Source organism: Panthera tigris, chromosome F2 (assembly GCF_018350195.1).
Source record: "Panthera tigris isolate Pti1 chromosome F2, P.tigris_Pti1_mat1.1, whole genome shotgun sequence".
Lineage (NCBI taxonomy): Eukaryota > Metazoa > Chordata > Mammalia > Carnivora > Felidae > Panthera > Panthera tigris.
This window is the reverse complement of record NC_056676.1, coordinates 80,032,625-80,058,073: the sequence shown is the minus strand read 5'-3', so window position 1 is coordinate 80,058,073 and position 25,449 is coordinate 80,032,625. Positions and strand designations below refer to the sequence as shown.

Below are 25,449 nucleotides of genomic sequence, written 5' to 3'. Positions count from 1 at the left end.
TGCCTGGCTTTCTATCCACACCCTCCTCAGCCGTGGGGAGAAAGCACCCCTTCGTCTTCCTAAGGAATCTTCTAGGAATGGACAGAAGTCATGCACTTTTAATTCAGACGTTACGATCACATCCGATACCAAGGCTGTCATTTGAGAGCAGCCGGTGAGTTCACATCTTCGGAGAACAAATCACCAAGACCAGTGATCATCTTTAACTTCAGCAGTAAGTTAAAGTGGGGCAAGATTTGGTCGGCGTTGTGGAGCCGTGCCAGCACCCAAAAGCAAGCTTTCTCTCCCGCTGTCTGAAATACAGCTGGAGAGCTGAAGCTGTAATAGATTGGCTTCTAGTACAAGATAAACACTTTTTTGGTACCAACTGAATTCAGGTTCCTGAAGCCAAGGCAAGGAGGGCGTTGTCTGCTGAATGAATTCCAGCTCATTTGGGGCTCTCCTACGACACCTCAGTCATCGTGGACCCTCTTCAGGTCACCGAGGAAATACCGAAGGCATAAAGCACCCTTTCCATTTCAACAAGCCCCACTGGCCACTCTATCACTGTCAAGTAAGATCTTGGAAATGATCACCAAGAATAAAGGAAATGAAACGCCTGCATTAGAACAACTTGACGGGCGCTCGGAATTAACAGCAAATCCAAAGGGGTCCTGTCTTATTTCACAGATCTCTCCCACCGGTTAATGTTGGATAAAGAACGAAAACAAGACCTCAGTCTTTAATAAAGGAATTTACTGTTGACAAGGTGAAAACGCCTGGTCACGTGTGGACGGACATTAAATAATTCATGTGTGTTTCTGACAGGATTTGACTGCAATCTTCCATGTGTTTGCAAAAGCAGAATTCAACCTCCCGCGCTTTGTTTATGGCCGAGTCCTCCTTCTGGAAGTTGGGAGCGCACCCCCTTTGTAAGCATAGTCATGGGGGCATGAGGCCACCTGGCTGTTCTCTGTACCACATTCCCAGAGCACCCCAAAATCTGGGTCAGTGGTCTGGACCTTGCAAAACGCTTAGGTCCTGTAGACCCAGCCCGGGTCCTGGTCAAAGCTTTCGTCTGGAGATCCTGTAGCTGCTACCAGAACTTGGCCAGAGACCCTCTGAGACCTCCCAGGGTGAGTGAGGTCCAGCGCCAGTGTCTGATTCCAAAAACCCAGGGCAGAGTCCAGCAGGCCCCTCCGTGGCTGAGCTCGTGGCGGGTCCACGGGGGACAGGCCACGGGCCCTCACACGGTGAGTCAGGCGGGTGCCCCCTCCACAGCCCAGAACCCTCCCTGCCGGACCCTGAGGGAATGAAATCTCCATGTTATAGTACAAACGTATAAAAAGGTCTTTTTCTGCAAATGTGTAGTTATTTAGAGCTAATGAGATCCTCTTCGGTTAAATAATCAAGCACCTCCTACGGACATGTCTGGCGTGCACTCCACAGGCAGACAGGTGAAACGTACGTTAAGGCAAATGACGGCAACTTCACCGGAAGATGAGGTTGTGTGTGCTATTTTAGACGGAAGTTTTCGTCTGTGATCTTTGGTAGAAAAGTTTCTCTAGGTTTCTTCGTTAAAAGAATTTCGCCTTAGTTAAATCCAGAGCCTGCCTGAGCGAGCCCAACCCCTGTGCACACACCCTTATCGCATTCTGTCCCCTCCCTGTCCCCTCTTGGGTCACCTGCTCTGATGGGGACAGCAAGGGCAGGCACAAATCCGTTCAACCACAAAGCAGTCATTTAAAAAACACCTCCTCTCGTGAACTTTTCTGGCCACAAGAAGCCAACCGAAGGCCGTAGGCCTCCTGTAAGCCTGATGCTTAAAATGTATTCATTGAATGAAGTAGAGAAGGCAGAACCAGAGAAATGAGGTCTGCAGGTCGTATGTGATCTGGCTAAATCCCTTCCGACTGGCTCCGGCACTCGCCCTTGGTCATGGGTTCTGGAACCTTCTAGACAACACTGGGTAACTTCACAGAGGTTATCAGCAAGTTGATGCATCCGCCTGCCTGAGAAGCACCCCAACCCGAAACACTGTTGGCACAGTTTAATCAGGAAAGTGCGAGAGAGAAAGTGCGTTATGCGTCGGGAGGCCGAGGAGCCAAACGGGCACGTGCAAGGGACACAGCGGTGCCCCCACCCCCAGCCACCACCTCCGGAGAGCGCCGGCGAGGGGCGGAAGGCACGCGGCCCTCAGAGCACAGCCCGGCTCGGCACGTTCACCCACGTTTACTCGACTTTCCAGATGGCGATCTTCCCCTCCCCGCTGCCCGACCCGCTCAGCACGTATCTGTCCTCTGCCGAGCACAGGGTCTTTACCGCGTCCGTGTGGGCCACCAGCTCCTTTTCCACCGTCTTCCTCTGGGCGTCGATCACATAGATTTTCCCTTTGTACTTCCCCTGTGACCGGCCTGTGCCGCCTACCCAGATCTGCCAAGGAGAGACGGAGGGGGCGTCGGCCACACGCCGCCGGGCCTGGGCAGGGAGACCCCTGCGCGCCCCCAAATCCAGTCCTCCCCGGACCGGCCTCGACGGCCGGGCAGGAGCCGGGGGCGGCGGGGCGGGGGTGCTCCGGGGAGGCGTGGCCCCGGCCGTACCTGCTTCTTCACCCTGATCATGCAGCTGACCTCGGCGCAGTCCTGCAGGTGGACCCGCTGAGGGGGCCGGGCCAGGTCCCTGAGGCTCCAGATGTAGACGCCGTCCAGCCCGGCACACGCCGCCCACAGCTGCTCCTGCTGAAACGGGAATCACAGTGTGGCGGGTGGCCGCGCCCGCTCCGCTGTGCCGCCGGAGGGCGCTGCCGGGACGGGTACCTCGGGGAGGAGCTGGAAACCCAGGAAGGAGGTGCTCGCGTCCTTAGAGTTCTCCTCCACCTTCAGTTCCTGACGAAGAGATCCACCCGTCGTCACGACCACGATGCCGCTACCTGTGCCTGCGGAGCAGAAGAGCCAGCGTGAGGGAAGGCGGGTGCCCCGGGGCCGCCGGGAAGGTCAAGCAGCTGCCGCCCGGTGCCGGCTCGGGCGCTGGCACGCTGCTCCCGGGACCCCGGTGACCGTCCGCCCCGCGGCCCCTCCTGAGGCTTTGCAAACGCGGACGTCCCGGGTCTCCCCTGTCACTAGAAGGCGCGGCCTGCCCTCACCCTGTCCCTGTCGGCGCTTAGAACTCCAGGGGACAGCGCCACAGGCCACTAAGTGCTTCCGTTTACGGCTCAAGGAAAAGGTCGTCTTGCAAGCCAAGCGTCTGCACGTCCCGAGAGCTACAGGGCACCAGGCTCCAGGCAGCGGGGAACGTGGAGACACCGGCTGCGGGGCAGCCCCGGACACAGGGACAGAAACACCGTGAAGCCCGTCCTTGTCTTCCGTGCTTCCTGCTTGGCCGCCCGCCCCTGGTGCCGCGGCCACCGGGCCAGCCTCGCACACATGGGGGCAGGAGGGCACAGCAGCCCGTGAGGTGAACGTGGGAGCGGCCCCGGGCTGTGCCACTCCGGCTTCCCGTCCCCTGCGAGCGGACCCCAGGACCCCCGGCACTCGGCCTCGACGCAGAGGACCCCTGCCGGCCGTGGCCACCCCAGGACTGGAAGCCCAGCTGAGTTTTCAGTCATGGAAAGTGCGAGGGGCCGTCACATCGCCTTCCTGCTTCTAGGCTCCGTTCGGTGTGGTTTTTCTGAGACCTGATAAGCAAAGCCTCATCCGTGGGGAGCCTGACAGCCAGAAACCCTTACCTACTTGGACTGAGCCGTGAGGCCCCAGGACACCTGCTGCTGGCTGGGAGCGCCTGGGCTCACCCTGTGGAGAGGCACTTCTGTCCCCCTCCCCAGAGCCCTCCTCAGTGCGCTGGACGCGTGGCCCCAGGAAGCGGCCCCGGCAGAATGAGCCCCAGTACGTGAAGCTGGCGTGGACAGAAGAGGCTGCCGTCACCAACGCTCAGCGCACCGAGGACCGTGGCTCTCGAAGGGGAGGGTGGGATTTCTATCTCACTTTTCTTTCCGAAGTTTATTTTATTTTGAGAGGCAGCAAGGGTGAGCACAAGTGGGGGCGGGGCAGAGAGAGAAGGAGAGAGAGACTCCCAGTCGGGCTCTGAGCTGTCAGCAATGAGCCCTTGCGGGGCTCGAACTCACAAATAGCAATCGTGACCTGAGCCGATATCAAGAGCCGAATACTCCACCAACTGAGCCCCCCAGGCACCCCCTCTAGCTCACTTTTCCAATGAAGACACACACTCCAAGAGCCCGTGAGGGACCTGCCCAAAGTGATCAGCTGCCCAGAGACCAAGCCTGGATTTGAACCCGGAAGTGCCTACCTGAAGGCCACGGCCTGAGCCACGGGTGCGCCAGCAACCTCAAGGTGCAGACGTCCACCTGCAGGTGTGGGACTGGGGTCTACTCCCCACCTAGGAGATGACCTGGGCACACGGCGTGGGCTGCTTCCCCTGCAGCCCCGGGGGTAGACACGAAGGTCTCACATGGTGCTACTGGGCTAGAACATTCCAGCCCCTCAGGCTCACAGTCTTCCAGGTTCCGCCTCAGTGCACACAGATGTCCCGAGTTGACACGGACCCGGGCCCGGCACGTGCACTGGTAACACGTGATAAGCGACCCAGATTTCTGCTTGTGACTCTCATTCGGGGACAACACTTTCTAGGCACGTGCTCTCTGTTGCCTCAAGAAAGTCTGCGTTTGTCTTGTACTTTTCTCGTCGTTGTTAAAAAGGAAAACTGCTTACCGCGTTCAGTTAACTTGGAAGGTAAAAGGGATTCTGTCCTTAGAGCAAAGCTATCGGTCCTCACTCTAATCTGTTACCTCCCTCCCTGCATTTAACAGGCACCTTTTAGCCCAAGGTCTGGTCAGCTCTGAGTCCAAAATGCATCCAGGGGTGGGTGGTACACGCGTGCGCACGCACGCGCGCGCGCACACACACACACACACACACACACACACACCAGCCCGTGGAGATCTGCGAGAGCTGAGGCCTACGATCCTCGAAAGAAAAGAAACGCCAGGTTTTCCCTAAAGGTACTTCCCGGTTCTTTGTGGGACGCCGAGGAAAGGCGTTCTGGCGTATGCTGCAGTCCGCCATGGCCGAGGGCACGGCTAGGCTGCCAGTGTGGCCGGAAAGACAGGGAACACCCCCAAATGAGGGAGCCCAAACATCTATGTAAAAATTCTTAGATCCTTGGCCTGGGAAGAGACCTACTTCAATGCTGTAGCTTATCTATCTGGGAAGGCCCAGTGTGTGTGCCTCGGAAATTTCCCTGAGACCCTCAAAGAGCCATGCGTATAAAATAAAGACTACACCAGGACGAAGCGTTATGTACTCTAGGAACAAGCTCAAAACTGCAATATATTGACCAAAGAAAAACCTAAAAGGAAGCCTCTACACAGGCTCAAGATGATCGGCCAGTCATTTAGTGACCTTCCAGGATAAAATAATGCTCTTTAAAGGCGGCTTTAACCCAGAGTCTCTTTGATGTGTCATCAACAACACCCAGGACACAACAAAGTCCCTTTACACCCCAAGCACGAAGGCAGCACTACAAGTCAGTAGAAAAGCCGTGAATGGAAGCAGGCCCACAGATGCCCTGGGACCCGGCAGAGAAGGACTTCTGACTACAAACAAATGTCATAACTTCCAGGAAAGGATAAAGAGGACGCATGGGCACAAAGAATGTAGAAGAGAAATGCAGGTTCTTTAAAAATGTAAAATACATGAACCTCTCGAACTGAAATGAAAAGTTGCCGGACAGGTTCAACAGCAGACAGGACAGAGGAAGCTTTAGGTCTTAACCAAACTAAAGCTGAGAAAAACATGAAAAAAGTACAGCCTGAAACAGGTGGGGTGTTACCGAATGGTCTAATATGTATATTAGAATATACGTCTTATATTCCAATATAATTCTAGAATGAATACACACATGCGTATGTATGTAAACAGAATCCCAGGGGCGCCTGGGTGGCTTATTGGTTAAGCATCCTACTTTGGCTCAGGTCATAATCTCGCGGTTTGTGAGTTTGAGCCCTGCCTCAGGATCTCTGCTGTCAGCCTGGAACCGGCTTTGCATCCTCTCTCTCTCTCTCTCTCTCTCTCTCTCTCTCTCAAAAATAAACATTAAAAAAAAAAAGCTAGGATCCCAGAAGACATGGAGAAAGAGAAGGGATAAAGGAGATACTCGAAGAGATAACGGTTCCAAGTCTCCCCCACTGAACGTAAAGAGCAAGCAAGACAGACACGAAGGGCTCCCGCCTGAGCACAGTGTAGCCCAACTCCCGAAAGCAAAGAGCGGCCCGCAAGCGGCCACAGGCAGGTCGTTTCGGCAGGAGAGCAGCAGCGACGGTGGACTTCTCATCAGGAACAGACAGGGCTACGCAGCACCCGAAAGAGACCGCTCAAGTGTGTGCAGAAGATCAGTCTGTTTACAGCCGACTGCGGCCACGAGAGACACTAAGGGAAATGATGCCAGAGGCAAACCAGGCACGAAGCTCCCCCGAAATGGTGACCGTACAGGCCAACACCGGGGGGTGCGTAAACAAAAACGTTAACGATATTTTCCGAGCTTTATCCCGACGGCGGCATTAAAATACTGCTTTTAGCAGCGACAGCCAAAGGGGCGGGAGGAGGTAAGTGGAACCGATCATACTCGTGTGAGCTGCGTACGTGATACGTGGGGGGGGTCCTGGTGGCTTCGGGCCGGCTGTGACAGGTAAGCCTGCGGGTTGCAATTCTTAGAGCAACCGCCAAAAGGTAAAGCAAAACGCAGAAAATGTGGCGCTAAAAAGAAAAACGGAATGTAAGAAGTTCTCGTTTCCCGCGTCCTTTTCGACGGAGCAACAAAGACGGAAGGGGCAAGCGGGGCACGGAAAGGCACGAAGACGACAGAAGCCTCGTGCGCAAGCCTGCCCACGGCACCGCAGGTGAGCAGACTGACGAGCCCACGTCTCTGCAGGGACGACACGCGTGGCAGACGAGCACGTGGCTGGGAGAGGCAGGCGGCCCCACGAGGGTGGTTACGGTACCAAACGCAACACGTTTTGTGGGGACGCGGAGGGATCACAACTGTCACACACCGCGGGCGGGGACATAACGTGGGGCGGCAGCTTCCGAGGGGAGTCTGACGCTTTCTCCGAGGGGTAAACGTGGGGTCAACCCGAGCCCGTGCGCTGACACACAATGACAGGGCCACAGAGGGCTCCCGGAAGCCGCAGACACGGGAGGGGGCAGGCGGCTGAAGACGCGCGAGGCAGAGCAAACCGGCCGCAGGCCGTCCTGGGGTTCCCTCCCCCCGGAGCAGGCCTCTGGGCCCCTCGTGGGGGCAGAGGCTGAGGACTTACAGCACCACAGACAGCCGTCGTGCAGGCGGATGGACGAAAGCCCGCCGCCCGGCAGCTGGAGCCTGCTGGTCACGCGCAGGGAGCTCACGTTCCAGGCCAGGACCGTCCCGTCCACGCTGCACGAATACACCTTGCTGGGGGTGCGAACACACGGGTGTAAAACACTTGACACGGAAGCCAACGAAGTTACCATTAGATAAAGGTCCACAGCGTGCACGGTGATTCTCGCCCAAGCGAACGCTGCCCGTGTCGCGGGAACGATTAGCAAGGGGCTAACCGATCCCGCAGAGAAGACGGTTTGCTGAGGAGGCCGGTCCTTGCCCGTCGGTGTTTGCTGCCGGCTCCGCAGAACCTAACGTGGCGGCGGAGTAAAATCTAGCCCCTTACGCAGAACGTGCCGTCCCGGCCCCCTCACCTCGTAGCGGCTGAGGTTCCGATTGGCACCTGCTACTCTCTGAGCTGGGCCTGAGGACAGAGGGCGCCCCTGAAACTAAGGGACAGGGCAGCGGGGGAGGGCGGCACGGAGGACGGCAGCAGACAAGCTTCAGGGCCGTGGGCCCCGGGCCCAGGTGGTGAAGCAGGTGACCGGAAATGAGGACCTACTGTGTGCCGGGCCCTGTTCTAGGCACAGGACACGCGGCAAAGAGCAGAACACGGGTGCCTGCCTTCGGGCTGACGTTCTTAGTACGGTAAAGACAGCGAACGAGTGAAGCAAAAATGTTAGGAGTCGGACTGCACCCCCCAACCAAGGGCCACCACGAACCCCCAGGGCCTCAGAACGCGGCACTACTTGAAAACAGGGCCTCTACGGGAGCATTCAAGTGACGGTTAACAGGATGGGCCCCGATCCGCTATGCCGGGCATCCTCATCAGGGAGATTTGGACTCGGAAAACACCGTGTGAAGACAGAGAAACGGGATGCTGTGTCCGCAAGCCAAAGACTTGGGGCAGACCGGCAGCCGCCGAGGACAGGCAAGGAAGTGGCCGCCTGAGCCCCACGCTCACCCCGGAGCTGGCCCACAGCAGAGACCCGCGCCTCTGTACTCAGGGCCCGACACAGACGAGAAGGTCACGCGACTCTGCTCAGGACAGGCCGGCCCGGCGCCGGGAGGCGGTCGCCACGGCGACCGCGGACCCTTCCCCCTAGGGACTCCCGGCCCGCCCCGCCCGGGAGCCAAGCGGCCCCTTCTCCCAGCAGGGCCCGGCCGTACCTGGGTGCCCCGCTCTGGACAGCCAAGCCCGTGACCCCGGAGCGGTGGTCCGTGAGCTGCTTGTTGCAGGACATGCTGTGGACGTTGATGATGTAGACGACGGAGTCCTCTGAGCCGACCCACACCTGGCTCTGCTCCACCATCGCCATGCAGTTCTGACAGCGGGCGGAGAACGCGTCACGGATGCCGGCCCCTCTCGTTACTCCCAGGAGCTCTGTCCTACCCACTCCCCGCAAGCCCCGAACGTCCGCTCCTGGGGGGGACCCGGGGTTCGGTTCCCGCGAGCCCTGGCCACGTTTCTGTCTGCTGATCAGTACGTAAACTTATGTGTTCAAAGTGCTTCTGTCTAAAGACATCTGATTTTTGGGGCGCCTGGGTGGCTCGGTCGGTTAAGCGGCGGACCTCGGCTCAGGCCATGATCTCGCGGTCCGTGAGTTCGAGTCCCGTGTCGGGCTCTGTGCTGACAGCTCAGAGCCTGGAGCCCGTTTCAGATTCTGTGTCTCCCTCTCTCTCTGACCTTCCCCCATTCATGCTCTGTCTCTCTCTGTCTCAAAAATGAATAAACGTTAAAAAAAAAAATTAAAAAAAAAAGACATCTGATTCTTTATCCGCTGCTGACTCATTAACACCGGACTCCTAGCCAAGTACGCTGCAACTCATGCTTGAGCACAGCTCACCTAGTGCCTGACTCTCTCACGAAGGCCCATCACGGCCACCTTGGGCTTAGGGACACCGGACAGCACCCCAGCTCTACACCGGGGGCCGTTTTAAGCAGCAGAAACCACCATTACGACACGAGAATGCAAAACCGTGGCACTAAATAGGCCGCAAAGAGGGCACCTGTGTCCAGCCGGGGCTGAAACAAGACACAGCGTCCGCCGGTTTGACCTCGGCTGGGAACGCGCACCAGCAGCTCCGCACGTGTGCGTCTGCGGATAACCGTGAAAACACTGTATTTGTTTCAGGGTTAAAATAAACTCTAGCAAGCGGGTGAATCTGCAAACATGGAATATGCAAATAATGAGGACTGACTACACTAATCACAAACACAACTGCCCACGGTTTTCCGTTCTGTAGAGAGACAGGGTTCTCTGGGTTTCCTTCCGGCCTAGAAAAGTCAACAACCAATGGTAATTTATAGATGTTTTTGTGTAACTTTGTTTTTTAAGTTTTTTTAAATTTAGTTTTGAGAGAGAGAGAGAGAGAGAGAGACGGTGCAAATGGGGGAGGGGCAGAGCGAGAGGGAGACACAGAACCCGAAGCAGGCTCCAGGCTCCGAGCTGTCAGCACAGAGCCCGACGCGGGGCTCGCACCTGTAAACCGTGAGATCACGACCTGAGCCGAAGTCAGACGCTTAACCGACTGAGCCACCCAGATGCCCCTGTATAACTTATTTAAAAAAATGCTCATTTCTTTTTGAGAGGGGAAGGAGCAGAGAGAGACGGGGACAGAGGATTTGAGAAGTGGGCTCTGTGCTGACAGCAGAGACCAATGTGGGGCTCAAACTCATGAACCTTGAGATCGTGACCTGAGCTGAAGTCGGACGCTGAACCCACCGGGCCACCCGGGTGCCCTGTTTTTGGAGACTTGGAAATTAGAAATTGAGGACCGACACACTGGAGAGATCCACGGGTCGCACAAACACGTGCAACAGAGCTGCGCTCATGCGAGCATCTCAGCCCATCCAACCACGTCACTGAAAGGCGTTCCTGACGCCTTCCTGACTTGCAGTTTCCCGAGCCGCTTCACTTTCCACTTGAGGACGGTCTCTCCTGTGTTCACCCGTGACACGTGCAACCCTCTCCTGGTAACCGAACGCAGACTTCCGAATACAAGTAGGCTTCCGAGTAAACCTGGCATCGTGGTGGGCGGGGTGAGACCAGATCTGATCCCAGGCACAGTGAGTGTGGGCGGTGGTTCACTGCTCCTCCTCTTGAAGTCCGAAGAAAGAGTTTCTAAAAAACTGCTAGCTTTGATTTTGCCAACAAATAGTCCCATAAATTAGAAAAGGAAGCCCGCTTACTAATTTCAGAAATAATCGCTTGGAAAAAGCCCTTTCTTTTGAGGCATCTCCCTGAGAACTGGTATGGCTTTAGTCAAATGTCTTTCTTTCGTGGCCCAAAGATACCTTAGGTGGCCTGCTCTGAACTGCAATGTCCAGAGGTGGGAGCACTTTCTTGAGATAATTACCCAAGTTTCTTTCTGTTCAACAGCAAGGAAAATCTCGGTGAGACGAGGACAGTGTTTTCACGTATGTAACTGGGAGAACTTACTGCTTTACTTGTTACCTGGCCTGACTGGGGACAGCAGAGGTGGCCTCACAAGGCGGCCTTTTGATTTGATTGTAACTAGGATTTTAAGTTATTCTATTCCTTAAAAAGTCTTTAAAACGCACATAACTAAGAATCACAATGAAAAAATTAAACTTAGAATAAAAACGGGGGTTCTCGGGACGCTCGGTTGTGTGTCTGACTCGATTTCGGCTCAGGTCATGATCCCAGGGTCGTGGGATCGAGCCCCGCCCTGGGCTCTGCTGAAGATCCTCTCTTTCTGTCTCCCTCCCTCTGCCCCATCCCCCACTCACACGTGCGTTGTCTCTCTCTCAAAAAAACCTAAAGACCTGCCATTGACAATATGGAGTGATGCTGTGGGATACCCTGTCCCACCTCCGGGCCCAGGTGGACTTCTCTGTCTTCGCAGACTCGCGGCTTCATCTGGCAGAGTGCCGCCCCGCACGGCGCCCTGCTTACTCACCAGCTTAGAAGTGCCCACTCGGAAGCAGTGCTGGTGGATCGTCCAGGAGGAAGCGTCAAACACGATCACTTTGCCCTCACTTAGAGCACACCATAATTTGGGGTGAGCGTCTTCAACTTTTTCTGCCGGGTCTAGGTGCCCTGAAGAAGTAAACAACCCAAAAACGTTTTCAAAGGGAAACCCTTGGATGCACGTGCACGTGACTGGTGCCATCACTCGGGCGCCGGCGCTGCCCGAGAACCTGCTGAGGGCCAGGCCCACGCCGGGTGCCCCGGACAGGAAGAGGGCACGAGCTTTGGAGCCTGAAGTCCCGGGAGGGAGCCGGCTCCGCCCGGGGAGCCGCAGTCGGCAGGGCCAGGGCGGGGCCGTCGCCGAAGAAGGGGGTCCCGGGCAGGGGGCAGAGGAGCAGCAGGGGTGCGCCAGGCGTGGAGAGCGGGAAGGGGGTGCGGCGTGGAGAGCCGGGACAGGAGCCGCTGCCTCCGGCCCCACATCCTCACCGGCACCCGCTGGGGCGGGCCCTCCGATGGCCGTTCCGAGGGCACGAAGCTTTTGGGTTTTTGACTGTCACGTCTTTGCATTTCCCTAACTGCTCACGAGGCTGCGGCCTTTAAGCGGCCACGTGGAGGCTGTCCTCCGTGGTGAGGTATTACCTCTCTCGCCCGTGTTGTAAAGATGTCTGAGAGCGAGGGAGTGAGCAAGCGTGCGTGTATGTAAGCGGGGGAAGGGCAGAGAGCGAGCAGAGCGAGAATCCCAAGCAGGCTTCTTGCTGTCAGAGCAGAGCCTGACGTGGGGCTCGATCCCACGGCCCTGGGATCGTGACCTGAGCTGAAGTCAAGCGTCGGACGCGCAACCGACGGAGCCCCCCCCCCCACCCCCGGCGCCCCAGGTCTTTTGCCTGTCTTTGAGCTGGGTTGTGCTCCTCTCCCGGATGTGCAGCCACTCTGTGCCCGCCCTTGACCCGAGCCCTTGCCGGCGCCCCTCCCACTCTGCGACCACCTGGTTCACTCCCTCCAAAGTGTCTGTTTACAATTCCATCGTCTCAGTAGCGAAATCCACCAGTCTCTTCCTTCACGGCTCGCGTGGACGTACAGTCTCCTTCTCTGCCCCAAGGTCACGAACACGCTCTCCTCTGTTCTCTGCTAGAAGCTGGGTGCTGTCTTCATTTATGTTCGCCAGTGGCTTTCGCGTGTAGGTTTCCATCCACCTGGAACCGACTGGGCGATCTGTGGTCAAGCTTCGTGTTTTCCACGTGATACACGACATCCCTGACGTCACATATGGTAAAAACAGTCCTTCCCTCAAACCCCTGCTCTGTCGTATCACCTCTGTCACATGTCAAGGAGACACGAACGTGTCAGTCTTCCTGGGGTATTCGTTCCACTGGCCCCCTTGGGGAGATACCACGCTACACTGTTCAGTCTCACCAGGGACCGGGATGCTTCGAGGCCGGAGGGCTGGCTCCTTAGCGCGTGGGTAACCGGAGGGGTCCGGAGCCACCGCTAAAGGGCTTACCAGTAGTCCCCTTCTCGACGGGTCCTGACCAGTTTTGTCCCTCCGGCCCCTCGGCACCGGCCACAGCTCTGCTCACTTCCTCGCTTCTGAGATGCCGCCTACAGAACTGCCAGTCGCTCCACAGGAAAAAGGGGCTCCGCCATTCTCCGTGGTCGTTTTGTGCTCTGGCCCTTCTAGATGTTCTGGGAGGGACGGCTGGTCTGAACCAGCTAGCCCATCGTGACAGGAAGCCCACAGTCCAGTCGGTTCTGATTTACAGGAAACCGACTTAACTCTAAAAACACTCATTTCTCCAGACACCACAATAAAAACTGTCTCGGGCGCCTGGGTGGCCCAGTCGGCTGAGCGTCTGACTCTGGCTCCGGTCATGATCTCACGGTTCGTGGGTCCTGCATCAGGCTCTGTGCCGACAGCTCAGAGCCTGGAGCCTGGTTCAGATGCTGTGTCTCCCTCTCTCTCAAAAGTAAAGGAACATTTAAAAAAAAAAAAACAAAAAAACCCGTCCCACTGGTCTGCAGTGTCACAGCCAACACGGAGCCTCGATCGGATGAACCTGGTAAGTCTCCAGGGCCCCGAGGTCCAACCGCGCTCTGTCCTCCTTCGCGCTCAGTGTGTCCCCTTGCTGGGTCTTCAGGACAACCGGTGACGAGATAAACTGTCCTCTCGTGCTGGGAAACTGCTTTGCCGCCGACCTGCCATCCGCCCTCGGGAACCGGGTGGGCCGGGAGACAGCTGTGAAGCCATAACCGCAAAGGGCGAAGGGGACAGGAGGGCACATCCGTGACGCTCCCTGTCGCTCAACTCACGCCCCGACGAGCTGAAGCAAAGCGCCAGACCACAGGTTCTTTTCTGCCCAGAACGAAGTCCTTTGCTCTCCAACACGTTGCGCCCTCAGAGCGGCCCGCCCCACAGCGCTTTCCAAGTCAGACTTAAGCCAAAGCATCTTTGACGGTTTTGCGCCTGTGACACGACGGCGGTCTGTGTTCAGGCTGAGGCCCCTCGCGGCGCTGATTCCCGTCCGTCCTCCGTTGCGCCTCGGCCGGGAGGTCTGCGCCGGACGCAGGGCCACAGCCTCGCCACGTGAAGGGGAACCGTGTTGTCAGGCATCCGGACGGGCAAGGGAAACGCGCCTGCAACCTCTAACGCGAGGTCCTGGGCGCAGTCCCTCGTCACAGTGGAAGCAGGCCCAGGTTAAACGCCCCCGAAAGAAAGGACGTGAGTGGAGGCGCTTTCTAAGCTGTAAAGTGCTGTGCCACGTGAGGCACGGCTAGGTGGGAGCGGAGTCTCCACGGGGCGCTCGCCCCGGTGGGGTCGCCGGGGCTCCCTACGCAGCCGCCCGGCTTCGCCTCGTCGCCCAGGGCCTCACCCGAACAACTAGCCAGACGCCCGCCTGGTCCCCGCTCGCCCTGTCGCGTCCCGTCCCCCCACTTCAGGGCTGACCCCAAACGCAAACCAGGCTCCCCAAAGTGCCGGACACAGAGCAGCCCCGAGCGAGGGCAGGCCTCCTACCGGGCGTGTACAGCAAGACGTCCACGGCGTGCGGCAGGGTCTCTCCCGCCGAAGGGTTTATCTTGTGCTTGAGGGTCTCCGAGGTCGTCTTGGGGACCGCCGTGGGCACTGAAACGCAAGCGCTCGGTTAGTGTCGCGACTCGGTGAGACCGCTGCCGTCCCACCGCCCAGACCCTCGGCGGTCTCTGGACGTCGGTTTGGGGGGAGGGCGTCGTAGGCGGGGAAACGGGCACTAGAGCCTCCGCCTCCGGGCGGCCCCTCGCTCTCGCTCTCGCGCTCATCTGTGTGCCCGCCAGGGGCGGGACGGTGACACAGCTCCCCTCCCAGCCAGGAGGCCGAGCGATCTGGCCTCTGCCCACCCTCAGCCACCACGAGTCACCCAGCAGAGACCAGACCGAAAACATGGCTCGGCGACTGAACGTTCCCAAGACAAAACCAAGCGGCCTCTGGGCCTGGGCGCCGTGGACATCTCGGGCCGCAGCCGTGGCTGCCGCGGGGACCGGCCCGCACACCGCGCGCTCCCCGGCAGCATCGCCGGCCTCACCGGGAGATGCCGGTAGCGCCCCCTCCCAGGGGTGGGGTGCAGGGCGTCGTGACGTGAAATTCCTAGACCCTCCGTCGTGAGGGGACTGCAGGCTCTTAACCAGAGCCCGGGATGGCTGCCTGCGCCTCATCGAGCTTTGCACAAGGGACCCCGAGCCCGGACAACCCGGTCACGGGGGACGGGCTGGCGCCGAGCGAGCTGGCACGTGCTGGGTGCCCCCGTGGCGACGGCGTGCCACCGTCTGTAAAGGAGTCAGAAGGCTTTTGCGGAAACTCTTGACGAAGACTAGGCACGAGGTTGGAGTGACATAAACACCTGAAGTGTAGGGTTTGATTTTGTTCCCAATGAAAAACCACAACGAGCGACCACATCTGCTTCCAGTCCTCCTGCGGCTCTTGTGGGGACCAGAGCACCCCGACTGCTCCCGGGAAAGGGGGTCCGGGTCGCTGAGGGGGTGGGGGCCGGGACACGAGGGGAGGGGGAGAGGGAGGAGGGGGGTTCCGGGACACAGGAGGGGAGGGAGAGGGGGGAGTTTCTGGGACATGAGGGGGGGTTCCGGGGACACAGGGGAGTTGTTTCTGGGACATGGGGGGATTGGGGAGAAGGGGGGACTTTCGGGGACAAGCAGGGGAGGAGAGGGGGGTTTCCAGGACACAAGAGGGGGGAAGAGGGGGTAGTTTCCGGGACACGGTGGGGAGAGGGGGATTTCCTGGGACACGGGGGTGGTTGGGTTGTTTCCGAGATGGAGGAGGGGGAAGGGGGGGCGGTTCTGGGACATGGAGAATTGGTTTCTGGAACCAGGAAGCATCAGAGATCTCACAGTGATGGACATGGCAGAATAAAAGGTGCCAAAGTGAGATCTGTTTTTCCCGGTTTTGCAACATTTAAAAGCAGTCTCGGGACGCCCGGGTGGCTCAGTCGGTTAAGCGTCAGACTCTGGGTTTCAGCTCAGGCCGTGACCTCACAGTTCTGAGACTGAGCCCCGCGTCAGGCTCTGTGCTGACAGCGTGGAGCCTGCTTGGGACCCTCTCTCCCCGTCTCCTCTGCTCAGGCTCTGCCTCTCTCTCTCTCTCTCGTGATAACTTAAACAAATTTTTAAAAAACAAACAAATCCAGAGTCTCCAGCTTGTACCCAGGGGATGGGACCACACGTGCAAACGAAACGTGTACGTGCATGTTCACGACAGCAGCATTTGTAAGAGCCCGATGGTGCAGAAAACCCAGTCGGCTTGATCGCAAATGAACACAGCGGTCCATCCACACAGTGGAATATTATTCGGCCACAAAAAGGAGGCAAGTACTGGCACCCGCTACGTGGATCCCCTCTGAAAACGCTGTGGTAAATGAGAGAAGCCACTCGTGAAAGGACACGTGTATGTGACGTGCCCAGGACAGGCAAATCCAGACAGAAGCACATCAGTGGTGGCCCAGGGGCTGGTGGCTGCTAAATGTTACGGGGCTTCCTTTTGGGGTGCCGAAGGCGTTCTAAAATTCACCGTGCCGATGCTGGACCGTGAATACCGTGAAACCAGAGATGTGCGCTTTAAGTGAGTAAGGTACATAAGGTGCAGGGGTGCCTGGGGGGCTCAGCTGATCGAGTGTCCGACTTTGGCTCCGGTCACGATCTCACGGCTCGTGAGTTCGAGCCTCGCGTCGGGCTCTGTGCTGATGGCACGGAGCCTGCTCGGGATTCTCTCTCCCTCTCTGTCTGCCTCTCCCCTGCTCACTCTCTGTCTCTCTCACCGTAAACTTAAAAACAAAAACAAAAACTGCACACAAACGGGACTAGAGATCATTTAAAAACATCCCTACTTTGTTCATCTGTTTTCATGAATTCTATGCTGTGGCTGACTTGGCCCGCGGCAACTATGCACGTAGTAAAGTGGTCAATTACAGTCTCTCCTTTATACAAATCACGAGACCGTTCTAGGTCATTTAAAAGTTGAAACAAAACAGAAGTAACTCAAACGACAGTCATTCTTACCCACCAGCTGTTTCCTAGACTTGAAAAATCTACTCCCCACCCGTGACCCCCCCAAAATAGTCCACCACCGCACCCTGTATGGCTTCCAGAAAGCGAGAGCCAGATTCACATCTACATACCGGTGATCGGAGACTTCCTGCCTGGAGAAACTCGCCAAATCAAGGGGACTTGGGGGAGCAGATCTGTACTCCTGGGGGCCTCCGGGCACCGGTCAGCAAAAGGGACCACGCGCCGGGGTGCCTACGGCTCCCCGGGGGCGTGTCCCCGACCACAGAGGATTCCGCCAGCCCCAGGAGCCCCTCGAGGGCCTCCTGCTCCGCTCCACCCCGCTCACCCGGCCGGCGCAACTAAGAACCGTGGCGATCCCCAGCCGGTGTCCAGCGGAACCCCGCTCGGGGAGCAAACTGGGAAGAGCCTCCGTGGGTCCCGCTAGGCAAGGAGCTCCCGGGTGAGCTGTTAAGCGACAGCGGGAAAGCAGGAGAACGTGTGGTGCTCAGAAGGAAACTCACAAGTTGCATGAGAGGACAGGGTGAGAAATTAGGGATCGGCCCTAATGTCAAGCAGGTAAGACTACTCAAGGCACGTTCAGGACCCCGGGACCCCAGGACCCCGTCGGACGCGCTAGTCTTACTTTCGTTCCTCATCTTATCGAAGTAAGATAACTTGGAGGCAGCGTAAATGGCACCAGGCGACTGCAGCGTGCCAACCACGGCGTCCATCAGCAAGACGTGGGTCAGCGCCTGCTGGATGTACTGAGGGTCCTGCAGAGAAACACGCTCACGTCAACGGTCACGGAAATCACCGACTTTGTGACGTTACACAAGACGACACTTTTGAAGACGCGTTGTTGTTTCAAGGCGACGGCAACAGTTCGGATTCGGGTCTGACGTCGCACCCCTTTCGGCCTCTCAGTTGCGACAGACACTGCTCGTTTACGCCGGGGGCCGGCAATCGCCTGCCGTGAAGGGCCCGGCCGCTGTGGGCCTTCCAGCCTCTGTCACAACCACTTGGCTCGGTCCTGCAGCTGGAAAGCAGCCACAGGCTGTCGTAAACGAGTGGGTGTGGACGTACGCCCATAAAACCTTCCTCACAGAGACAGCCATGGCCCACGGGCTCCGGTTTGTACTGGTCTGTGCCAAATAAACCAGTGGGCATAAAATCAGACGGCTGGTCCGAAAGTCAGAGTATTACAACCTCGGAACGGACCCGGCCCTCCTTCCTGCCGCAGACGGAAAGACTCCCTCCGTGTTCACGGTCTCGGCCCCCCACCCCCCGGTGCCTGGGAGCTTCTCTCACAGAGGGCAGCGCCCCCCTCGTGGACGGTCTGCTCTAGGGGGGGCGCCCGCAGTCCCCGTGACGACCGTGGGCTGTGCCGCCCCCTGCGGCCCCTCCACTGCCCCGTTCATCTCTGCCCGCTGCGTTGTGGTTTTCCTGTCCTTTCCTGCCATCTACACAGCACAGACCTCTTGTCCCCGTGTGTCCTCCGTCTGTGCCTCTGTCTGTGCTGTTCTTCGTGACCCTGAAGTCCTACCTCGGCGTGAGCAAAGCTACCAGTCTGGCCCAAAGTAAGTGAAAACACGAAACTCCCTGGGCTGTAAAGCTAAGTCTGCGGGGGTTGGGGGGGTTCCACGTGCCCCCTGCCAAGACCCTAGTCCTGAGAAGTGGCGGGGGGAGGGGGTCGTCAGGAGCAAGGCGTGCCCAGAAGACCCGACTCGGACCTACGTCCAGCCCCGGCCCCTCCACGGCGGCCCCTCCACACTGGCCAGTCGCCGGGTCACGCGAACCACAGCATCCGACCCCACCGGTGCTCCCGGGACCGCGCCGGAGCCCCTGGGCGTTAACACGGCCGTGCGCGGAGCAGGCGGCCCATCCACGGACCTTGTGGTCATCGGCCAGCTTCTTCCCGGCCCACATCTCCTTCACCATCAAGTGCCACACGTCACACTCCGTCTTAAGATTAGCTTCAAAGACTTCTTGCTTGGATGCCGTCTTAATCTTCAAAGTGGGTATTCGCAGAAGCAGAAAGGCTACTGTGGTACTTCTGACTTCCTAAGGAGGCAGAAAAAAGAAGAGGCTGGTCAGTGAGATGTCCCCTCCCAGGAACGCTGGGGTCAGGGAGGGGAGCCGGCGGAGCGGACATTACAGAGCGGCGTCCGGAAGGTCCCTGCTGTCCTGTCCCTGCGCTCAGGGCTGAGGGCACCTGCCGGGTGAAGGTCGGCCTGGGGGCGGGGAGGGGGGCAGAGCTGGGACAGGGCAGGAGCGGAGCGGGGAGGCCCTGAGGTGACCGGAGGCTGGCGTCTGAGAGCCCGCGAGCCACAGGCGTGACCTGTCAGCACATCACACGTGCACACGAAGGGACTCGTCTGCAGGTTCACCCGTGGTCCGTTCTGCCTCCCTACGAGCTTCTCATTCCCTGCCATTCCGGGAGGAAGTCTGTGGAGGCAGGCGGCGGCTGGAGGACAGACAGAGGCGGGCCCACGGCCAGCACCCACCACGGCTGCCTCTCCTGGCGCGGGACGGTTCGGGAGCGGGATCAACACGCGTCACGAGCTTCTCGAAAATACACGTGAGACCTCAGATGAGCGCCACTGAGCGTCCCCCGTGGGGGAGGCGACCACCTTTACGACCGAGGGGCACTCACAGCTAGCAAACAGCAGGGGCTGGCGGGCCACGCTCTCACCTCTATGTCCCTGAAGGTGGAGATCTCCACGTAGCCCGGCCTTCCTTCCGTGAGGAGGAACAGGCGCTTCTGGGTCATGGCGATCTTGCCCACGCCGCGATTTGTCTTGACCGAGCTCGACAGCTTGTAGACACACTCGTTCTTATCCAGGTGTTCCATCACCGACGAAGGCAGACTGACCTCCTGGGCCTCCGCCTCGGCCTCCTTCCAGCAGTTGTAGAAATCTTTGAATGTTTCCGGGTCAATCTGTTTCTGGTGACCTTTGGTAAAGAAAAGAGATCTCAGGGCCACTCCGCGAAGGGAAGGCGAGTGCGGCCAGGACTTTGACTTCCCCTTAAGAAGCCGTGCACTACCCGCACCGGGCAGCAGATGGCGCCGGCACGCAGGTCTCCGAGCCCCAGCGCCCTTGCTAAGGCGGCCCATCGCCCTCTCCGGCCCCCCAGCCCAGGGATGGGGCCTGCCAGGTGGTCACAGCAACTCTCGGGATGCCCTTCTTCGGGTGGCAAAGCCCCGGGTCACCACTAGAACTGGCGGCAGCTATCCCGGGGCCTGCGGGGAGCGGGTCCTCAGACGAAACGAACACAAAGAGACCCGGTCCTTGGTGATGCGCCCACACCACAGGATCGAGCCTGGCCTGAAGCCAGCCCCATCTCAGTCACGTGAGCAAATACATTTGATCATTCGTAACCAAGATGAACTCAAGTGACGCAGTAACCTTTCTAAATGTCCACCGTTCGCGGGCTCCGGAGGCAGAGAGAGACCCGAGTCTGGAGCCCAGCTCCGGGGGCTGGTGCCGTGACTCTAAGCTGTCAAAGGAGGGTGCTTGCTTCTCTGCAGGGTGGAAATGGGGCCCCCCACCCCCACCGCGCCCCGGCTGCTAAGAGGCCGGGTCCGTTCTCATCCTGAGGTGTTCCTGGGGCCGTTCCTGCCCCGCTGGGCTCGGCCCCGGCGCCGCATCCTGGACCTGCACGTTCCCCTCTGCCCTCGCGCCCTGCAGAGGCACGAGCTGCCCCCGGCCCTGCCTCCAGAGCTGCCCCCGGCCTCGCGGCCTGCTCCCTGGGCGCCCAGCACGCCCTACAGCGCGAGGAGCAGCTCCGTGCCTCTTGGTCAAACACCGCGGCGTTCCTCGCCTACGCCAGGCCCCAAGTTCCTCCGGGCTTGGGCCCCTCCTCCCCTTCCCGCCCCCACGTTCCCCCAGACAGGCCCTGTCTGCACACACTGCTCCAGGGTGCTCGGAACAGAAAACTCCTACGCGTGCTTCAAGACCCGGCTGAAACGCCTCACGCGCTCCCGTCCCCGAGAAGGCAGTCATTTGGCCGGGCAGCTGCCGGGCCGCACGCCCATCCCCCCACGGCAGGGCCGCGCTTAACGACACTTGCCGTGTCCCACCTCCCGTTTTATCCTTCCAGCCACCTCGGGAGGCAGGCACTGGTCTCGGGCCGTTCACAAATCGGGAAACTGAGGCGTGGGAGGAGAGCCCTGGCTGGCAGAGGTCAGCGTGGGGCCGGGACCCGTGGCCAGGCCGACGCCACCCGGCCTTGTGTGTTGGCCGGCGTGCCTCCTGCCGATGCCCCACTCGGGAGCGCAGGGAACGTGTCCTCCCTGGCCAGCCCCGCCGGGGGCCCGATCTGAAGTGGACAAAAGACGTGGGCAAGCACGAGAGCCCCCGCACAACCACGTCCCTCTCCGGCTCCGTAACAGCGTCAGGGTGACGGTCCCCGGGGAATCTGAGATCACGGTGGACGGGGCGGGGGAGGGGCGGTCCAGGTCCCGGCACACAGAACTGCTGATGTCACCGGAACCGAGACCCGGAACGTCAGACCCTCACGCCTCCGCGAGGTGCGGGCGCCGGAATATGCAGGAGACCAACGCTGCCGGGAGGCAGGGCTCTGCCGGGGCTGACTGTTCTTCCCTTTGCTCATTGCTATTTTCCCATCGGCCCACGAGGGTTGGGACCACTCACGTGTGTGTTCAAAATCTTATAGCCACTGGATCCAGACAACAAGACAGCAGGGATCTGTACGTGCTCGTGTAATTTTCAAAAAAGACATCACTGAAGCAAACGAACCACAAGGTACCCACGTGTCCCCAGGCGGCCGGGGGCCGGAGGTCTCTGCCTGGGCCGTGGCTGCCGACCACGCAAAACTGCCCACGGTCCTGCTTCCGCTGCAGGCTCAGCGCGGCCGCCTCTGGGACACATGGGTCTACACCGCCCGCTGCTTCTGAGCACCGTCATCAGACGCATTTGCTGTTCTCACCGCATGTCAGAAAACATTGAGGCCAAGCAGCTGAGCAAGGAACCCATTACTTTACGAAAGACTCCTGAACCTCGGGAGCCTGGGGCCAAGGGCCCTCTTCCTTCCATCACTCAGGACACATCCTCCTGCTGTCCGGGCCCCAGCCGAGTCGCTGGGCCACGCGGCACAAAGTGCGCGTCACCAGAACCCGGAACGGCTTCCCCTCGCGGACAGACGTGGCGCCAGGGCTCCACGACAGACTCCGGAACCCCGACCGCCGGAGGGCGGAGAGCCCAGGCGGCTCCAACGGGCCTTGGACACCACGCCCTCCAGGGCCGTGGCACCACTGGACGCTCACACCCTGGCTGCCGCGCCCATCTGTGAACTCCACGCGCACCCACCGTGCACACCCCGGCCGCCACGAGCTCCCGTGGCTACTGCACGCGCCCACGCAACAGATCACGCGTTCTCTGTCTGTCTCCAGGTCCGCACAGAAGTGCCTACTGCTCACTCCTGTGCCCTCACCCACACGCGTCTCCGGGTGGAGGCGGCCGCCGGAGCCCAAGCTCCCGCACAGCCGAGCTGAAGGCGGCACACCTCAGCCTCCCTGCCCCGGGCCCCTCAGGAGCAGCTGCCGCGGGGTGGAAGTTACTGGTCTTGCAGTACGAACACCACACTGGGAACGTCCACGAAAGTCGAACGAACGACAAAATAGTGACAATAACCTAAACAAAGTCTCAGATGTATCGTTACACTGCACGAGTTCATTCCAAGACAGCAACATCCAGCTCTGACTTAATAAAGCTTTTCTTTTTTTTTTTGACATTTATTATTTATTTATTTATTTATCTTTTAACGTTTATTTTTGAGACAGAGACAGAACATGAACAGGAGAAGGGCAGAGAGAGAGAGGGAGACACAGAATCGGAAGCAGGCTCCAGGCTCTGAGCCATCAGCCTAGAGCCCGACACGGGGCTCGAACTCACGGACCGCGAGATCGTGACCTGAGCTGAAGTCGGACACTTGCTTAACAGACTGAGCCACCCATGCGCCCCTAATGTTTATTTATTTTTGACAGAGAGAGAGAGAGACAGAGCATGAGCGGGGGAGGGGCAGAGAGAGAAGGAGACACAGAATCCGAAGCAGGCTCCAGGCCCTGAGCTGTCAGCACAGAGCCCGACGCGGGGCTTGAACTCACAGACTGCGAGATCATGACCTGAGCCGAAGTTGGACGCTCAACCGACTGAACCACCCAGGCGCCCCAATAAGCTTTTCTAACGCATGGGTCGTTAAGCAAAAATACACGCTTGGTGCTGCCCCACAGTCCCTCACACATCCCAGAACCAGGACCGTTAAACGGGCTGTTTTGCCACGTGAATGGAACCAAGGTGACAACAGGGCCACCGACACCCCCCATCGGCGTGGCCCACGTCTGCTGACACCCTCCCAGCTGTCCTCTGTATCCCTGCAGCATAAGTCTGGGAACACCGGACGCTGTCCACGCGTCCAGCCACAAAACCATGCTTCCCAGGCGGCTACGTGCAGGGACACGCTGCTGGCCAGAGGCGGTGACAGCTGGGGAGATGGACCCTCTTCCTCCCGCCGGGAGAACAGTGCTGCCCAGGCCATCGCTGTCACGTGCCGTGAAGCAACAAGGCCACGGGCGGCTGCTGCACGGTGACGTCGAGGAGCCGCCGGGCGCTCTGGACGCCTCGCTCCCCGAGAGAAAGAGCCCCCAGTGGCCGCGCGCCCCTGTGTTCAGGCCTGGCAGCTGACCGGGCTGGCCCTGGCGTCCTCGTGACAGCCCCGCAAAGGGAAGGGGCAGGGTGTCCCTGGAGAGGCGCTGAGTCACGGGGGCCCCCGAGCACTGCTGCTCAGGGCTCTCCGCGAGGACCTGTCTCCCCCGGTCACGGCTCACCGCCCCCCACCCCCCGGGCGGTCACCCCGCAGGTGTCTCCCGCGTGCCCAGCGAGATGGCTCCAACGTGCCTGCCCGCGGAGGCCCCCCCACGAGACCAGGAGGAGAAGCTGCCGGGCCTGCGTGGGGGGCGGGGGCCCGAGGTGCTCCCACACCGTGAGGGAACAAGGAGCGCCTGGTACGGAAACAGAGAGGGAGAAAGAAGGCACCGGGATGGCTCCCTAGCGAACGCTCATCTGAGTCTGACCCCGGTGCTGCCCGGGAGGTGGGCGGCGGGGGTCTCGGGGGGTGCGGCCCGGGCTTCTCCACACACCCTGGGGAGACCCGTCCACAGCCACATCGGGAACCAGGCACGGTGACGCTCACCATGTCCGCATTTGGAAAAGTAAAACGACTGGATGCCACCCGACGGCCAGACAGACGAGGGCCCCGCGCTCCATTCCTGCGACACGGCCGCCGGGCGCTCAAGTAACACGCGCACGCCAACACAGGAAAGTTCTGGAAAGACGCTGTGGAGGAGCAGAGTGACTGCAGACTGACACAGCAGGACACAAGTCACCTGTCCTTGAAAACCACACAAAGCCCAGGTCCCGCTTTCAGACACGCGTGTTCCCAGTAAACACGTAAGAACGTGGTCAGACAGGAAGGCTCCGGCTGGGGACAGGTCCCTCTAAGGAGGGAAAGACAGAACGGACAGCTGCGGTCAGCGTGGACAAGGCAGCGCTCCCGGAAGGGGGGACGATGCCACGTCGTCTGCGCCACCGGGCGTGCGTGCAGCGCAGGGTTCCCACTGACGGCAGAATCGCGCACGGTGAGCGGTTCCCCGGGACGGGGGGACCCTGCGGGGGCGGCCGGCTCTCCAGTCGCACTGCCCTACCCCCAAAGATCAGGGACAGGCCAGCCCCTCCTGGTCCTGTAGGTGCCCAGATGGGGAAGAGGCCTCACCCACGGGTCACAGCACTGTTAGCGGACCGTCCTGGCGTGTTTAAATCCAGGCCGCGGCCGTCCTCTTACCTACAGTCAACGCCTCGAACAACCGGTTTATGATGTTGGTGTCCTTCACGATGCCCGACTCCTGGACCCTCTTCACGAAGTCGTCCAGCTGCATGTGCTTCTTCGGCAGCTCGAAGTTTTTCACGCGGTCGTCCGGCTTGGGGGCCTCCCCGGGCTTGTCCACGACCTCGCTGATGAGGCGTCGCAGCTCGGGCACCCGCTCGGCCCGGGCGCGCTCGGGGCCCGACATGGACTCCACCGTCCTCCGGACGAGATCGGCCGGGAAGATCCTTATGTCTGTCTTGTACAGACTCTGGAAATCCAAGAGGGCGTCCAGCAGCTGCCCCTGCATCAGGTGGACGGCCCCCCGGAGGTAGAAGTACCTGGCCAGCAGCACGGAGTTGTCGGGGGCCAGCAGGCTCATGGCCTTGCTCAGCAGGCCCACGCAGTCGGAGTAGTAGGCCTGAACGCACTGGCTCACCAGCGGGAAGTGGATCTCCGGGACCTTGAAGGAACACGTCGCCTTGGGGGTCACGCTCGGAACTAGGGCGGAGAGAGAAGGAGCAGGTCATCAGCAGACCCCGAAACAGTCGTGTCCCTGCCATCCTGTCCGGGTCGTTCCTGGGCCTCGCGTACAACGTAAAGCAAGAACCCTCGTGCCTCTTCCAGAAAGCTCCACGTACCCCCGAGCCGAACGAGGGGCTCCCACTCTGCATCCACGGACCCTGGGAACACGGAACGCTTTCGTCCGCTGAGACTTTAGCGCTAAGTCAAAGCTTTGGTAGACAGTCTTTATCGGAGG

At 59.5% G+C, this 25,449-nt stretch overlaps 1 protein-coding gene across 5 annotated transcripts in view; it reads right to left on the bottom strand.

The window, feature by feature from the left end:
• Positions 1–720: 720 nt before the first annotated feature.
• Positions 721–25,449, bottom strand: part of DENND3 (DENN domain containing 3) — a 51,801-nt gene continuing 27,072 nt past the window's right edge. For 3 of the 5 annotated variants that reach the window (XM_042973588.1, XM_042973592.1, XM_042973591.1), the window contains 11 exons: positions 24,669–25,190; positions 19,501–19,760; positions 18,699–18,869; positions 17,452–17,581; positions 14,293–14,400; positions 11,272–11,411; positions 8,518–8,672; positions 7,307–7,440; positions 2,796–2,914; positions 2,580–2,717; positions 721–2,412 (listed from right to left, as the gene is read on the bottom strand). In XM_042973588.1, coding sequence (XP_042829522.1) covers positions 2,212–2,412; positions 2,580–2,717; positions 2,796–2,914; positions 7,307–7,440; positions 8,518–8,672; positions 11,272–11,411; positions 14,293–14,400; positions 17,452–17,581; positions 18,699–18,869; positions 19,501–19,760; positions 24,669–25,190 — 2,078 coding nt within the window. In that variant the 3' untranslated portion in view covers positions 721–2,211. Of the gene's footprint in view, positions 2,413–2,579; positions 2,718–2,795; positions 2,915–7,306; positions 7,441–8,517; positions 8,673–10,024; positions 10,720–11,271; positions 11,412–14,292; positions 14,401–17,451; positions 17,582–18,698; positions 18,870–19,500; positions 19,761–24,668; positions 25,191–25,449 lie in introns of those variants that run through there. The other 2 variants (XM_042973589.1, XM_042973590.1) reach the window with 2 other exon arrangements.